Source organism: Phaeoacremonium minimum, assembly GCF_000392275.1.
Source record: "Phaeoacremonium minimum UCRPA7 unplaced genomic scaffold PA7_03_scaffold_563, whole genome shotgun sequence".
Lineage (NCBI taxonomy): Eukaryota > Fungi > Ascomycota > Sordariomycetes > Togniniales > Togniniaceae > Phaeoacremonium > Phaeoacremonium minimum.
Window position 1 is genome coordinate 49,140 of NW_006921465.1, and position 16,219 is coordinate 65,358.

The following is a 16,219-nucleotide window of genomic DNA, read 5'->3' on the forward strand; positions in this document are numbered from 1 at the left end:
AGTGAGTCCTAGTGGTCCCTCTCACTCTGCCTGTTAATCAGCAGCCAATGCAGCCTTGCCATTTCGTGTTACCTATACGCTAAAAACGGACGCTTCGATCTAAGTACTACCACAAGAGTAGAAAGGTTCAAGGGTCTAGAGTTTCCTCTGATTGTAACTCTTTCCCGTGACTTCGGAGGTTGATCTGTAGGCGAAGATGGTGCAATTACAAGGTAAAACGAGAATCGTATGCCATCACCACCTGGTGGCTCGAATTTCTCATTTAGAGGATCTTCTTTCTCCCTATCAGTTATAAGCTCTGCTGATCGCTTCAATGCCCCCACCAAGATTTCAAGAGAGTCAGAGACTTCGCTTCCTAGCCAGGACTTTTTGGAGGTTGCTTTGAGGTTTCTCAGAGTCGTTGGCCTGGTCATCCCTGGAACATGGTCCATTGACCCAAGTAGTAGGCATCCAATTTCCTTCCTCAAGCAATTGCATTTGATCGGATCGTCCAAGTCAACCTCGATCGCATTAGACTCCGAGTCTGTAGGAAGATATCGATCCACCGTACGTGTCATCTCTCCGTTACCAACTTTGACATCTGTCTTATATCCGAGTGTAATATGCTGCAGTCTTAGGCCCCGGGCGAAATAACCCTGCAGTGTAAGAGGTCCCTCGAGAAACGAGCCATATAACTCAGAAGCGAGGTTAAATGCACTGGGGCGCTCTGCTGAGATGATCCTTATCCGAGTCCGAAAGGAGGACGGAGGAACTGTTTCGAAATACTTCAATGGTCCGTCAAGAGAGGCCCAGCTCCATGTAGGTGCAACGAAATCGAGACGAGGAACATGGCTTGCTTTTTTCAAGGATTGTCTGGTAGTCTCAAGGCGTTCGGGATTATACCCTTCGTGTTCTTCCAACCATATTTGACGAGTTGATTTGTTAGGGCTTTCCCGGGCCATTTGAGCAGCAATATCCTTTTTTGCATAGACCTGTGAGATACACATCAGAAGACCCAAATATATTTTTAATATGGTCTTGGAATTTTGCAGCGATACCAGCTAAGGCCGGCAGTTTGTCTGTGGATAGTGTCAAGGATCTCGTTGTGTACACCATCACGATATCTTTACATTCCCGATATATCCCTTCGATGTTGTAAGCAAATTGAAGGGTCCTGAGGCTTCGTGTCGGTGGATGCCAATACCGACAACATTCGCGTTTCGACATGAGCTGCTCTTGCAGAGTCCATGCGCGGCCGTAGATGGGTTGTGATTTCGGCTGTGAATCTTCCTTGATTCCAGTATGTTCCTGCAGTTTGCTCAAGCATTGATTTGGAGTGAATTCTTCGTTCACAATGCTAGAATATGCATGATTTTAGAATAGACCACATGTAACGCCTTTACTACCATCAGCACTGATTATACGCGACGAGTGCTCGTAAATGTGACACATGGACTTTGCTTCCTTCTCCCAGTCCTCATTGTCGTCTTGAATAATACAGAAGCGGTCAACCCCAAAGGTATCGAATGCTCAATGTACTTGCAACCAATATCGCGTCTTGTATTGTTTGAGGTAGATTTATGAGGGCAATCCCGTGCATCTTATAGTCTCCTAGAGTGTCATCTGATGTATGCGGTCCTCGTGGACTTGTTCCCCAGGAGTAGCTAAGTGTTGCATATCTGTCTTGAATGTCCATTCCGTCTCGAAGATATATTTGATTCGTCTGGTATCTCAAAGCACGCGTCGACCTCCACGATGTTACATCTTCCGGATGGCATGCAGGATGCTTCATTTCGCAGTTCTGACGCCACTGCTGCATGGGGCTGAAGGCTTCTGCGCTTTCGAATTACAGCTGACCCGTGGTCGAACTGAGTCCTGACTCATGCACTTTAAATTCCCTGTAGACTTCTCGTGTGATTGTGCTATATTTATGAGCTCTCTCTTTGTGGAAACAACTCGTTGAGGCTGTGACATCAGTAACACTCACGCAACGAGTAAAATATCTCTACCGTGGAACGATCACTTTTCTGTACTTGATATCCCCGTGCGACACCGTCTCCCATGTCAAGCAGAGATCGTTCCCCGTCGTAGAGCAAACTCAAGGACATGCATTTCCACGCTGGCATCGAGATCTCGATCTTGACATTGTCTGATTGTGGTGGCCAACCGCCTTCGGGTTCGAGTGGTATGCGCTCAAAAGCCGCCCAGGCGGCAGGGCAGACAAGGCACTCGTTTTTCACTGCGGCCGCTTCTAGAGTTAAGACAGAAGCTGTAAAAACGCTTGAAGTAGCTTGTGACAGATGATCAACCGGTAGAATCTCAATCGCATTGTGGCAAGAAGGACAGGTTCCGTCATTCTCTCGCCGTCAAATAATGGCAAATTGTCGGCAATCTCGTCTAGAGATGCGACCTTCACATCTTTGCATGTAGTATCTGAGTCAGGGTTCATTTTCCGAAATGTACGTAGAATGTGATTGCGTGGAGACGAGCGCATGCAGTGGTCAAACTTGGAGCTAATCGAGGGCATTTTGAGTGGTCCTTCAACCCCTGTAAGACTCCCCAACGCTGCCTAAATACAGCCATGCTTGCAAGGCTGTCCAAGTACTAATTGCGCAATGTCCGACAGTTTATTTCTGGGGTTTGTAGCAATGCCCAAAATTGATTCTCAACAAGTCTTATCAGATTCTGAAATTGGAAGGTGGCACATATTGTATTGCTGAGTGGGTGATTCAATCCCACGCAGTTGAGCCAAATCAAGTAGAAAGTATGTCAACACAAGTGTGTTGCTGCTTCTAATACACCGAAACTGTGTGTTACTACTCAACAAGATCTCCAAATCATTTTTGCGAAAAATTAAGCCAGATCCACAAATGAACTTTCTTAAATTCTAGAGCCCTTGTTTATAATCGTTGATTCTTGTAGGAACGGTCTTAAGGAACTGTGGTAGACCTGTGTTCTCGAATGCAATGCCTTCCCGGATCATCCTCGCAATGCCGCGCGACACGATATGTATGAATGACATTCCCGATCCGTTAAATCCGGCAAGAATGAAGTGATCTGTTTCTCCGGGAACGACACCGACATGAGGCAAAGAATCTTCAGTAGAGCCCATAACTAGTGATAAAGTCAGCATCTTACATTAGTATGGACAGATACTTACTTACTCCCTGTCCAGGTGTAGTCAATGTTCTCGCTTTGTCCATTGCGATCCCACCCACGAAAGTTTCGCCCCATATATCCATCAAACCACCGTTCTTTCACATGATCAATCAATGTACCATCGTCTACCATGTCATACCATAATCTCTTATTGTCCCGAAACAACGGTTGGCCGCCTCCCATGATTATACTACCATCTGGTCTTGGATTTAGATATTCGCGTTGTGTAGGATTGCCATGGATGTTATAGGTATTAACGAGTTGTCCACATTCGAGTGTGCGGGCAGCAATAGGTGTTTTTGGCGCCTCAGCAGTGCGTATGATGTGACAAGCAGTACCTCTCACTGGAATGATCGTTGTTCCATACAAAGACAATAAATTTGAGACATATCCATTTGTAGCAAAAACAACTCTTCTAGCAAGTGTCGTGCCTCTTGCGGTATGGAGAGCAGTCAAACCCTTACTACTTGATGGAAAACGGTGTGTCACGTACTCCGTTTCAACAATTCTCTCCATGTGTGTGACAGGCGTGTTGGTGTATAATTTGGCTTTGAAGTCGAGGACATGTTGGAGAAGCCCGAGAACAAACTTGTACGGCCAAAATGATATTGCCGGACCAGACATGGCAGCCTTAGCTCCACGAATTGAGGTTATCTTCAAAGAGTCAGCCCCGGTTTTGAGGCGTACTTGAAATATTTATACGGGCACTCACATTCTCGACATGCGCCCCTTTAACAAATTGAACCTCTCCCAACCAGTCGATATCATCTTCTCGGCCTTCCTGTTTTGCGAAGTCCTGCAAGCTTTTCATTGCCTTTCCCCAAGCCTTTTCCATATCTATGGCCTGAGACTCATCCTGGAAAACGTCCCACGATCGTGTAGCCAGCATTTCACATTCTTCTGCTAAGGTACGTCGGGAGCTGTCTTCCTGGTTCGAGACTGATAGAGCTTCAGCACAGGCTTTCATTTCGCGTAGTAATTGCTTGAGAAAAAGAGCAAGCTCTAATGCTGCGGCTGGGCCGTGTTTGTCAACAAACTCTGTTAGGTAGACAAGCGAAATTCTCGCATGTCCACCGTTACGCCCTGTAGCTCCTGAGCAAGCCTGGCGAGCTTCAAAAATAGCAACGCTGGGACGCGACTCATCAGCATTCCCTCCGGAGAGAAGGTGATAGGCAGTGCAGGCTCCTGCCATGCCCGCGCCGATGATGGCGATGTCGACTATCTCCGGAACGACGTTACTAGATATAAACTCGTCGAGTGGATGCGGCTGAGTGCGCCACCAAGACAATGTCGACGTTGGATTTGGCATACGAGGGTGCCTTGGGTCTTCTAAAGAAGCCATATTCAGATCAATTGGCAACTCCCCCATAGTGTCAAAGTCCTTGGAACAGGAAGGAAAGGATGCACATTTCAACTTTTGAATGACAGTAGACTTTTTAATCTGTTTTTCATCAAGTCAGGTGATTCATCTCAATCATAATATAGTAAAAGTTGTAATCTAGGATCCATTACGCAATAACAGGAAACGCTTTTCTTAGGCAGGCGTATTTACCCCGCATCTCAATACATGTCATCTTGTTCGTAATTAGGCTACGCGCGTTGCTCGTGCTTTCGCAATGGCTGACGCAGTTAGTAGGTGACAAATAATATTCCATGAGCTCTAGGTGATTAGAAACTCAAGAAACCACGGAACGCTCAATCTATCCAAGCATGCAGACTCTGGCCCCTGCTCAAAGAAGCCCGTCTACATTAATCCTTGTGTCCAGGGAGAAAAATGACATTGTCTGGGTCGTTGCTGTCCACATTTGTAAGTATTGTGAGAACAAATCGAAACGCAAACTGGCATCGATCAAGGCCCATTCTATTACCCGAGGTACTCGTAAACCTACCAGTCTTCGATAATACATGCTTTGTCCCATATTACAAAAGCTTGACGGCCACTTCCAATCAATATTTAAATCCACCAGTTCTCGTGCGCAACACACCTTCTGGATCAGCTTCTAGCTGCAGAGTCTTGAACTTGGCATATTCCCGATAGCTTCCGGTTACATTTTGATCTCCCATTGCATCATTCATGAAGAGCGGCAAGTAGGTCTCGCCAGACATGCCGTCTGATTCAAGCCAAGAGGGAATCAAGGGTGTGAGCCAAGCAGTTAACTCGCGTGAAATGTTTCGCATTACCTCGTCATCTTCCTTCAATGTCCATGCACATTGAATCTCAAGAATTAGGCGATCCCCGTCATTTCCGGTGAGGCCCATTGCATTACCACCATTATTTTGGGAATGCTGGCCAACAATCGATGGCAGAGGCTGAAAGTCGACTGAGCATTGAGAGGCCAGATGCAGTGGATTATCAAGATAAGCTGCCGTCAAAGAACTCATCTTTTGAGATATCTTACTGTAAATACCCGGTTTGTTCGCAATATATGGAATTGTAAGTGTCTAAAGCAATTAGACTTCATACATAGTGATAGAAGTATTGTCACTTACGCGGAAGGATATTCTTGAATTTAATAGAGATGCACCGGCGCCATTTGATTTTAGCTGACAAAATTAGTATCGCACCTATAACACCCAGAATAACTCACCAGCTCCGCATATGTTTGCGTTGATGTCTGATCGATGAGGGCATCGATTTTTAAGAAATCAGCGAATGGTCCCATAGAAGGTGGTTGCTCTCCATCATAAAAGTAGAACACAAGAAATGCTTCAATGCTCCCAACTGCAAAGAGATTCGTAATTATGATGGCAGCTTTAGGATCTCGGTTGCTACCTGGTACAAACTGATGGAGAGTGGCGAAAATTTCACCTGCTTTCGAAGCGTCATAAATACGAATACCACCCCAGACGTTGCCGATCTTGTGAGCTTTGATTGTAAATTGAGTGACAATGCCTTTGTTACTTAGTATTTTGAGGCTAAAACGAGGTCTACAACGTTGACTCACCAAACTGACTACCGCTACCTTTCAGCGCAGTGGCAAGATCAGGGTGGCTTTCAATGTCAATGTTGAGAATTGATCCATTTGCTGCAACAATTTTCCACCCAACGATATTCTGGGCAATCAGTTAACTTTCGGCGATGGTTCAGACGATACTCACATCAGCAGCAAGTCCATATTGTGCGCTTAGAAATGAGATTCCTCCTTGCAAGAGAAATCCGCCAACTCCAACAATACCTAATCGACCACCCACAATAGTGACATTCTGCTCAGCAAGGCTAGCAATGACGTCGTTCCACTCTCCTCCTGGCTTGACATAGGCAACGTCATTCGTAGCATCGTACTTCGCTCCTGCAATATCGCGCATGGAGATTAGAACGCCATCTTTCACGGTAGAATGACCTGGATTTGGATCATGTCCACCGCTTTTGGCGGTGAAAAACACGTCCGGATATCGGTTTAGAATAACCATGGCTTTCGAGACATCCTCAGTGGACTGCGGGAAGACGACACAGGCTGGCTTCAGATCTCGCAATAGAACGGACCAATACTCCTGAGACTCGTCATAGTAAGAAAGGAACAAAGGGTATGAAACTTGACTCGGGATGGCAGCGGAGATGTCTTTACAGGCATTCAGCGTTGAGCTGGATGGCGCCGCAACTACCACGCTGCTAGCCACGAAAAGAGGAAATAAAGGTGCATGCATTTCGCCTCAGAATGGCACTCAGTAGTGTCTGCACTGTGGACATTTGCGGCCTGAGGTAAAATCATCGTTGAGTTGACACCTTAAAGGACGCATTAAAATAAGTTCTAACTGATGTGGAATCACAAGCATTGACTTTTCCAATGGTTGCTAAGGATTGACTACATATCTACTAGTCGTCAATCGACGTCGATTTTCAACCTCAAATAAAAAGGTCAGAGTTAGCAGTGTTGCCGATCATCTCTAGTAAAGATTTTGTCTGCGTATTCGTATTTCTACCCCGCGTAAAGAAATTGGACAACGTGAGTGGGCGTAAGTGCTACGGTCGGTCGATTGTGCGCATTAGGAAATGGTCTACAGACACTTTCACACAAAACAGGAGGTAGACCGAGGCTGAAAACAATCATGTGATCCGCCGTTGCCAAGATCTGAAGTTGGAAGTTGATCTTCAAGAACCCCGTTTGCATGTCATCCAGCTAATGAACATTGATGCCGACTTGACATCCGCTACTACTTAAGCGTTCGACGTCGATGGGGTGGCTCGCTACTGAGGGAATTCACCCCCGCATTCCGCACCACTGCTTCGCAATGTCAACAGGACGAGACTCAAGGGTCCGGAGCGAAGCTCAGTTGAGCCGAAAAAGGCTTGTTGACCGGGTAAAACACAAGGAGAATCGTCATAAAAGCAAGGGACAGTTGGAACGCATCGAAGCTGAGATCTTACAGATCCGACAGAGTCTAGAACAGATCACTCTTCAGCTAGGCAACACCGGACTACCCCACAACTTGGTGCACCATATTCTTCCACCAGGCATTAGTACCATCCACAACCAACAATGGACGGCCGACTTTCCTACGCAATTGACCATACCATCGCCTTTGATGCCCACACGAACACAGCCTACTACTCTCCCTTCTCTACGGGTACTTGATTGTCGCTGTGGATTCAAGCATTCCGATCATTTCGATAGTCTAGAAAGGTGTAGCGTCACTAATCTATACCAGGCCAACGTGGCCTTTCCACACAGCTTACAGACTACAAACAATATGCCTCGAAATCCTCCCCTCCCAAGTATGATGCTTCACTCAGACGGAGACAACTTTGTGACATCTCTGATTACGCCATTTCTTCGGGATATGAAGGCTGATGGCCCCATAGAGACCTTGTTGGGGGCTTATCTCTTTGCATATCGGTTGATGAGGGTATGCTGTGTTTACAACACGTCTGGCAGCACTAATTTGAGATAGTGGCAATTAAATCCCGGCCAAGTGACACTCTTGGACGTTCCAAGCTGGCTCCTACCTACTCCCGCACAAGCCTCGCGGCCTCATCCAGTGTGCATCGACTTTCTTCCATGGCCAAGACTTCGGGAATTTTTATGTGCGAATCCGGAACCAAGTTCTCTGCACTCAATCAAGCTATATTGGGACTCTGTCAGATTACACTTGCCTTCTGGATGTCAGTTATTTGCTCATGATGACGAGGGTAAGGTTTCAATCAGTAAAACTTTCGAAACTGCAGCGTTAGATCTTGTGAATTGGCGTATGGGACTTCCATGGACAGATATCTTCCCACATTTGATACCCCTAGTTTCATGACGGCGCCACTCAAGGCCTGATTTACAAGAAACGGTGTTCTATACGAATTTGATGCCAACCTTTCATGATCACGCTGAAAGAGACATTATGGTACATTTTCCGGAAGTACGGTCATAGCTAGCCTCTTGACAAGTCAAAAGTTACAGGTAGTGCTCATACGACGGAATAAGAATGGGAATTACATGTATGGATCTTTACACCAACATGGTGTTCTAGAGTTTGTTATATTTCTATAGAGACGTTGAAGCAATTTGAATTGTGGGGGGATATCCTACGCATTGAAGACAAAATAGATGAAGATAACCCATGCGCTTGGTGTGGCTAAGGTTCACTCTTGATCGTCCCGGATAATTACGAGTATCCGAAGTGGCACTATAAGTCATATTTGAAGCTCTTCTTAGCTGCTATCATTGGAGAAGGACTGATATATGTGGCTGGACCACAAGACAAAGGTGGTAAGACATATTGAAAGAGGGGATTATATTGAATATTGCAAAGGATATTCACAAAGTCAGGATCCATGTTCAGAGTTGGTAGGGTCGGAAACGGCTTGCTAAAGATCGACATGACTGAAGCATAGTCTCAGGAATGAAATTACGAATTGCAAAGACAGACATGCTTTTGACGTAGTGATTTAAATTAGTCGAACTCTTCAATAGTCTCTACCCAATAAGATAGGACGAGTTCCGTTCAAGTCTATTAAAAACACAGCCTGATGTCATGAGAAATTTGAGTGAAGTTCAAAGTACTAACATAAGAAAGCTGAACCTCAAGACCATCCCGGAGTATGGGAGGCAGAAGGACCTATAACAGCGACAGGAGCTCAGATGAAATGGTCATCCGTCGCGGCAACACAATTTTTTGAGGGGAAGCTCACGCCACAAGACTTCAAAAATGATTAATTATATCGGGAGTTGATCTGGGATTTACTTTACAAGACTGTCTGCGCAAATGATAACATCGAATGCTAAGCAGCTACTGTCATATTAAGAGACGATACTAGTATGGCAGCAAAAGTCGACAAGTGTAAAGGTTTTGAAGCTGCATTGAGTAATGAGGCAATTTTGCAGGAAGTGGAAGTTAACGAGCGAGGGTGTGATAGACATAGATCGGCGTGATCAAATAGGGGTGTGCTGTTTGAACCTATATACTGTTGAAGACGTGAATCAACCCATTCTTAGTATATAGCATCCTATTAACTCTGCCATTTTCGATACCTGTTGGTATGCATCTGTGGCCTTCGGGGTAGCGAGGCCGTGATGTGTGGCTGGGCATCTGGCAGCCTCGTTATCATGGTTAGTATTGTCATGAGGTAAAAACTTTCATGAAGAAAAGTGTTTCTAAACGTCGTATGGTTAATATAGTAAGTCATTGACAGGTTTGTAAAGTTTTTTTTCGTTCGTCCATGATGCAGGTACCTATCTTGAACTTTGTCTCGCCCTAGTCATTCTTCGAAATTTCGTGTTGACTTGTTGACTGATCAAAATTATTAGCAATAGCGTCATCCCATTGATCCTCATCATCTTGATTCCATCCGTTTGATAGATTCCTCACATGACTCAAGATAACCCCAAAATCAATGACGATATATTCTAGTACAATACTACGTGAATCGCATTAGACTAGTGTGATCCTGTTATTCGTCTGAAATGCCATCTTCGGCCAATGCCTGCTCCCATATCATGATTATCAATGACTCTGCAGCAGCCTGGAGGGGCCAAACTACAGATGACAGAGCATCTCTAGCACACGTCCATTCGGATATTCCAGTGGCCTTAGCCCAAAGCCGAATCTTAGAAAGAAACCAAGCTCTGAGCTCAATGAAAGTTGCTTCTCCCCCAAATATGCTTGTCTCAACGCTTTCTATGGCCATAGCAGCCATCCACGCGCCAACAACACCGAACGCACCCAACAAAGCCTTCCACAGCCAGAACTCTCTTCTGCCTTTTATCATGACAGCCTCTTGACTTTGTTCCAAGTCTTGTTGAAGCATTCGCATGATCCATCTCAGGGCACGACCATCAATGGCGTCCTGGGCAGACGCTAGTCCCACAAGACCGTAAAGGTAGAATCCTGTTGTAATACTCAGCCCTACCCATGAACTTCGAAACTATCAGAAGAGTTAAATGCAGAACGCAGTGTTGTGCCGTCGTCAATCACCCCCCACAGGAAATAATTTGCGATTTGCGCTCCAGAACCCATCCACTTCCTACTTGGGATGGCATTGTATGAAGCACTGGGGCAGCAACCGCCACATCTATCTGTGATGATGCGCAAATAGTCCATAAATTCGGAGGCATCAATATCCTCAGCTTGTAGGCTTTGGTTCGCGAGGTGCAGATACGGCATAAGCCATAGCGCGAGGAGGCGATCGTTGAAATCTCCTATAGGCTGAACAGCACCTCGGGTTTGCTCATCAACAAACGCTAGATCATTCCCCGCTAGTGTCGATGCTGGATAAGAAGAAGTTTTGAGGCGCGTCCGCAAACGAAAAACTTCTTGGATACATATCATTATATACCGTTGTAAGACGCTGTTCACGTCCTGGGATGCATCGTTCACTGGCCACATGACTTTCTTGGCGTCAATGAGGATCATCAAGCCCTCCAGGTGAGCTTCTGCGGCACGCAAATTTCCAGTACTCGTCTATGAATGTCAATCATGCAGTCGGACTTAGATTGAAGCCATCAAGAAGCTCTAGGCTCACCTCTATTAAGCATAATGTGGCAATGACATTGAGATATGACCGGATAGAGTCAAGGTTTCTACCTGGCTTATCCAGTAAGGAATTGATGGAGCGAATGCACTCGATTTTGTGTATTAGGTAGGTCGATTCATATTGGCCAAGGCTCCCGGTCTTCCAAGAGAAGTGCAAAGCCGCCAGTAGAAGAACGCTGCGAAACGAACCTGGAGATTGGAGGGATTTCTTGATGCTAGAGACTGTCAGCCTTAACCCTGAGCAAATTTAAGTACATTGGGAGTATCTACTGACTGTTCTTCGGATAAAGGAATATTGCATTCATCCTTGTGCACTTGTACGACTATCAAACGGGTCAGTACTCATTTCATCGGGTGCCTAATCAGGGAAGCTAAACGAGGCATAATTAGTGGGGGAATAGAAGCGGCTCACAGTATCGAAACAATTGGCGGGACTTGAGCGGCATGTTTGTAGGCAGGATATCAAATGGATCTGCCGATCTAGGATCACTTGGGAGCTGCCAAACAACAGACCATGCCTGTTGGCCTACATAGCTAGGTCGATGGATATTCTCGTCCTTGCTATTCCAGACTTCCACATCGGGGTACTTGCATCCATGACCACCAATGATACATCTCTTGCTGTTGTTGGGTCAGCTTCCGAATTGACTTACCACGCAGACTTGCAGTAGACGCAGAGAATACGCGAATCAGACCGCAATATGATGGCGGAATGTTGCTTACCAGATTGGCCGATCTTCGTCACATCTTAAGTGTCTTTTCTTGCATGTCATGCAGCCAGTTCGACTACGACTATGATGGCGGCGCTGTCGAGTCTGCATTATGGCATTGAGACTATCATGAAGAGCTAGTGCGGAAAGATAGACCTTTGACAGGAGTCTAGCTGTGTATCCCTTGTTCCATGCATTCCCTCACGTCCAAGAGCACATCTAGCGACGCATGAAAGATCAATTACGTACGTCAAGATGTTGTCGTCAGAACATTATTTCCAAATCTACTAGTCTAGCTCTTCCGAGCAGTCCAAGTGCGAAAAAGCCAATCACATTGATTGAGGTTGCCGCTGATTGGTTCAGTGGGGCATACGACTTGGACTAAGCCTATTATGGTGAGCTACACGATGCCCCTTATAAGTGGGGTCTTGGAGGTAAATAATGTTGATGTAGATCGAAGAATGTCTGATTAAAATTATATGAATCATATTGTTCTTGATACTGAGTCTCGAGAGCATCTTTCAACCTTGAAAATGAAGTAAGCGCGTTTATTCCATTTTACAAGATAACTTCCCAGAGACAATACTTGCTGTCCGGCATAAGTACTCAGCGACAATATGCAGCGAGATGAGCATCATCCAGGGATTCAACCAGACATCTGTATCTGATCTACTCTACCTGTTCAATCTCACCTGAGTAAGCCGCAACTTTGGTCTGCTCTGCTAGAGCACTTTCAAGGGCATCTGATTCGAAATGACCCTTCTTCGCCCATTGCGTTCCTCCCACTATGGGCCCGGTCTTGTAAAAGATCGCATCGATTTGCTCTAGTCGTCTTCCCGTGGTTTCTGGGTAGAAGAGCCAGATTGCTGGAACAAAGGCAAAGTTGAATATCGTAAATATGAGATATCCTTTCCAACCTTGAGATGACATAGTGCTCGGCGTCATCATGACAGTCGCAAAGTTCCAAAGCCAGTTGGACGATGTGGTAATAGCGTTACCCTTGCTACGCAGATGTAGCGGCATGATTTCGGCGCAGTAGAGCCAAGGAATAGCGAGCCAGCCGATGGCGAAGAAGGTGTAGTAGAGGAAGAACGCAATGACGACAACGATAGAGGCACCGTATGAACCTGAACGAATTCCGAGAGACATGGTGAGGAAGCATGCTCCCATGCCAAAGGCTCCAATCATCAGACATCCACGCTTACCTACGCGGTGAATGATGAACGGTGGCATGACTGCCGATGCCATGTACCCTAAAGTCATTAGTCTTTATGTGTGCGAGCTGAGAGCAGAATATCAACTCACAAAGGCCGTTGAAGCCAGAAAGAAGAAGCGATAGATTGTGTGACAGGCCGACAGATGTTTCGAAAAGATACGAGATGTAGTAGCCAATAGAGCAAACACCGCTCAACATGACCATGGCCATCAGCCACCATCCCAACGCCACACGTCGGAAGCTCTGTGTTTCTTTATGGTTTTTGAAGATCTCAAACCAGCTGACCGAATCTGCCATTGTTTCGAGCTCAATTGCCTGATTAATCAAGCGAATCTCTGTCTGAATCTCCGCATCTCGCTGGTCTGCTACTCCGTGCATCTTTAGGAGGTTATTGACCGCCTCGCTTGGGAGGTTGTGAGCCATCAGCCACCGAGGAGATTCAGGCATAAAAGGCACCATGGCAAGGAGGATTATGGCGAAGATCATCTGAGCAGCAACTGCAAACCTCCACTCGAATGCACCTCCGGCGTAAGAAAGGCCATAGTTCATCCAGTAGGAAACGCTAGCGCCGAAACAGACAAGGAGATACTGGAAAGACCCAAAACGCTCACGCGTCTTAGCAGGAAGGCTTTCAGCTTGCCTAAAGACATGGTAAGATTGACGTCAACAGCGATTTAGCAGACTAGCTCACCATATTGGAATAATGGAAGTGTTGAGGCCAGTGCCGATACCGCTAACCACTCGGCCAACCATGAACTGAGACTGTCTGTAAGCAGCAGTTTGCAGAACAGCGCCGATGATGATTATAATTGTTCCAAAAATGATGGGTTTTTTTCTTCCGAGACGTTCGCTAAACACGAAACTTGCAAGACATCCTTTTCCAAAGTTAGCGCTGCAGCGGAGGTCGTTGGATTGAGCAAGCTCACCTCCTAGACAACCAAGTTCATAAATACTAGTAATGAAACCCTGCATGAAAGTTGATGGATAATTCATCTGACGAAGCCAATCGTCGGCGATTAGAACGCCGCTCATAAAGCCTTGATCATAACCATAGAGAAGGTACGATATGCCACAGGTAAATGTGAAAGCAACTCTCAAGGAAAGCCCAGAAAGGCCCATGATGTCAGATTTTTGGACTATGCAGCACTAGGAGCTAGGGTTTGAAAAAGTGGCTAGAAGGTTTGATTACAGCCCTCACATCATCGCAAGAGATATCAAATCTAATCAATGAATCGAGACGGATAGCTATTGTAGTTATAGCTCGTGCCTTGGCTAAAGCTTACTTGCAAGACTGCATCAAGGATTGATACTAATAGGAAATGGTAACACCGACTGCAACATGATCTAAGTGTGACCCCACGGGGGAAAACTTTCAGCTGGCCGAATGGCAACCTAATCTTGTGTACAAGTCACTAGCTAGACTGAAGACATGTGGGGATGACTACTCTAGCGTATCCGACACCCGATCGGGTACGCTAATTATTTGCGCGAGCTTGCTCTCACTAAAGTGCCGAGAGTGCTTTAGTAGATATTCTAATCCTTACTCTCGAAGAAAATCATGAATCCTTTGATAGGCTAAAGAACAGGATTAGACCTATCCTATAGCCGATCGTTAGTTTGATGCCCTCCACACTTACACGGATTCGGGGGCACGTCATTTTGGAAGGAAAAAAACATGAAAAAATATCTTGCAGAGAAACCCCAGGCTTATAATATGCCTCTGTATTTACTACCTTCGGTGCACAGGAATTTGCAGTCAACATTCAAACGACTCGCCGTGTAGTATGCCAGCGGCCATCAGATGGGATTTATCAATATCCAAGACGATCAGTGGGTACGGAAGTCAAGTAGGATGTGTTTGGTGGTGCGTACCCTCTTGGCGATATGTTCGAAGAGGACTGACAGCATTAGGAGATCTGAGGAATGGCTCGTGGTGTAAAATGACACCATTTGGTTGACAAAGCTTTTTCAAGGAACTCTCAGAACTACCGGTCGGCTTTTATGCGACAGCCCACTCGTAGCCGATGAATGAATCGTGTCTTAGGCATTGTGTTACCAAGTACATACGTAGCTAGTGGTGTGCCTCTATACAAAACCACTTCCCGTAGCGACAACGTGGGGCACTATGGCGGAGTTCGGGAAAATGGTACCCAGAACTGTGCAAATGACTCGGACAAATCACATCGAGAAGGCTCCTAACCCAATGTTTAAGTCATGCTCCATAAAATCACAAAGGAGGACGATGCTGGTCACGCGCGGGGGTGGGTGTTTGGCAGTTCTAAAGACGAGAACAGCATCATGGCATATAAGACAATCCCTGGACGTCCATCTTTTGACTCTTTGCCACTCGATAAATATGGCCCTCCAGGTAATGCTTGGGGCCTTTACGGCGTGGATGATGAGCTTGGGGCTCTTAACATGCTTACAGCTGAAACCGTGGTAGCTGCAGCGCAGGAGATCAAGACTGGAGAGCGGGTATCGTTGGACTGGCACCTTGACAAGCCTTCACGGCCAAGCTTTGACCGACCGCCTTTCCAAGTCAAACTTCGAAATAGTCCTGGTAAAACAATCAATGATGACGAATTACATTTCAATACCCAATGCAGCACGCAGTGGGATGGATTTAGGCACTTTGGTACAGGTCACAAGCATGAGGCTCTTATTCAAACGCTAACACTTTATAAGGGTATCAAGGTGCCCAACGATTTTACGGAAATCGAACACAAGAAGATGTCGAAAGTACTAGAGTTCTCGGTATTGATGGTCAGTATGAGCCTCAAAGATGAGGAGCTGAACTGACTATCGATCGGACAATAAGTCTGGGCAGAAAACGGTGGCGTCATCGGCCGTGGGATCTTATTAGACTATGTATCATTCTGCCATCGGCATTCCATCACCTTGAATCCAATGATTAGCGCTTCAATACCTTTGGAGCATATCAAACAGATGATCATGGAACAGAATGTCTCTTTCAAGCCAGGAGACATACTTGCTCTCCGGGTCGGCTTTACGAGGTCGTACAACGCATTGGATCCCGCAGGGCAGGACGCTGTTGCCCGAAGACCAACGCCAGACTTCCTTGGAGTTGAGTCATCAACGGGAATGCTTCAGTGGTTGTGGAATAGTGGATTCGCTGCGGTGCTGAGTGACTCGCCAAGTTTTGAACAGGCACCCGTGGAGGGGTTGTGGTCCGGAA

The 16,219-nt window shown here is 46.1% G+C and overlaps 1 protein-coding gene across 1 annotated transcript; it reads right to left on the bottom strand.

The window, feature by feature from the left end:
- Positions 1-12,476: 12,476 nt before the first annotated feature.
- UCRPA7_7984 (putative sugar transporter protein) lies at positions 12,477-13,776 on the bottom strand (the record flags this gene model as incomplete). Its single annotated transcript, XM_007920504.1, has 3 exons — positions 12,477-13,060; positions 13,113-13,663; positions 13,715-13,776. 3 exons carry the CDS (start codon positions 13,774-13,776, stop codon positions 12,477-12,479), a joined length of 1,197 nt encoding a protein of 398 aa, XP_007918695.1.
- Positions 13,777-16,219: the final 2,443 nt, after the last annotated feature.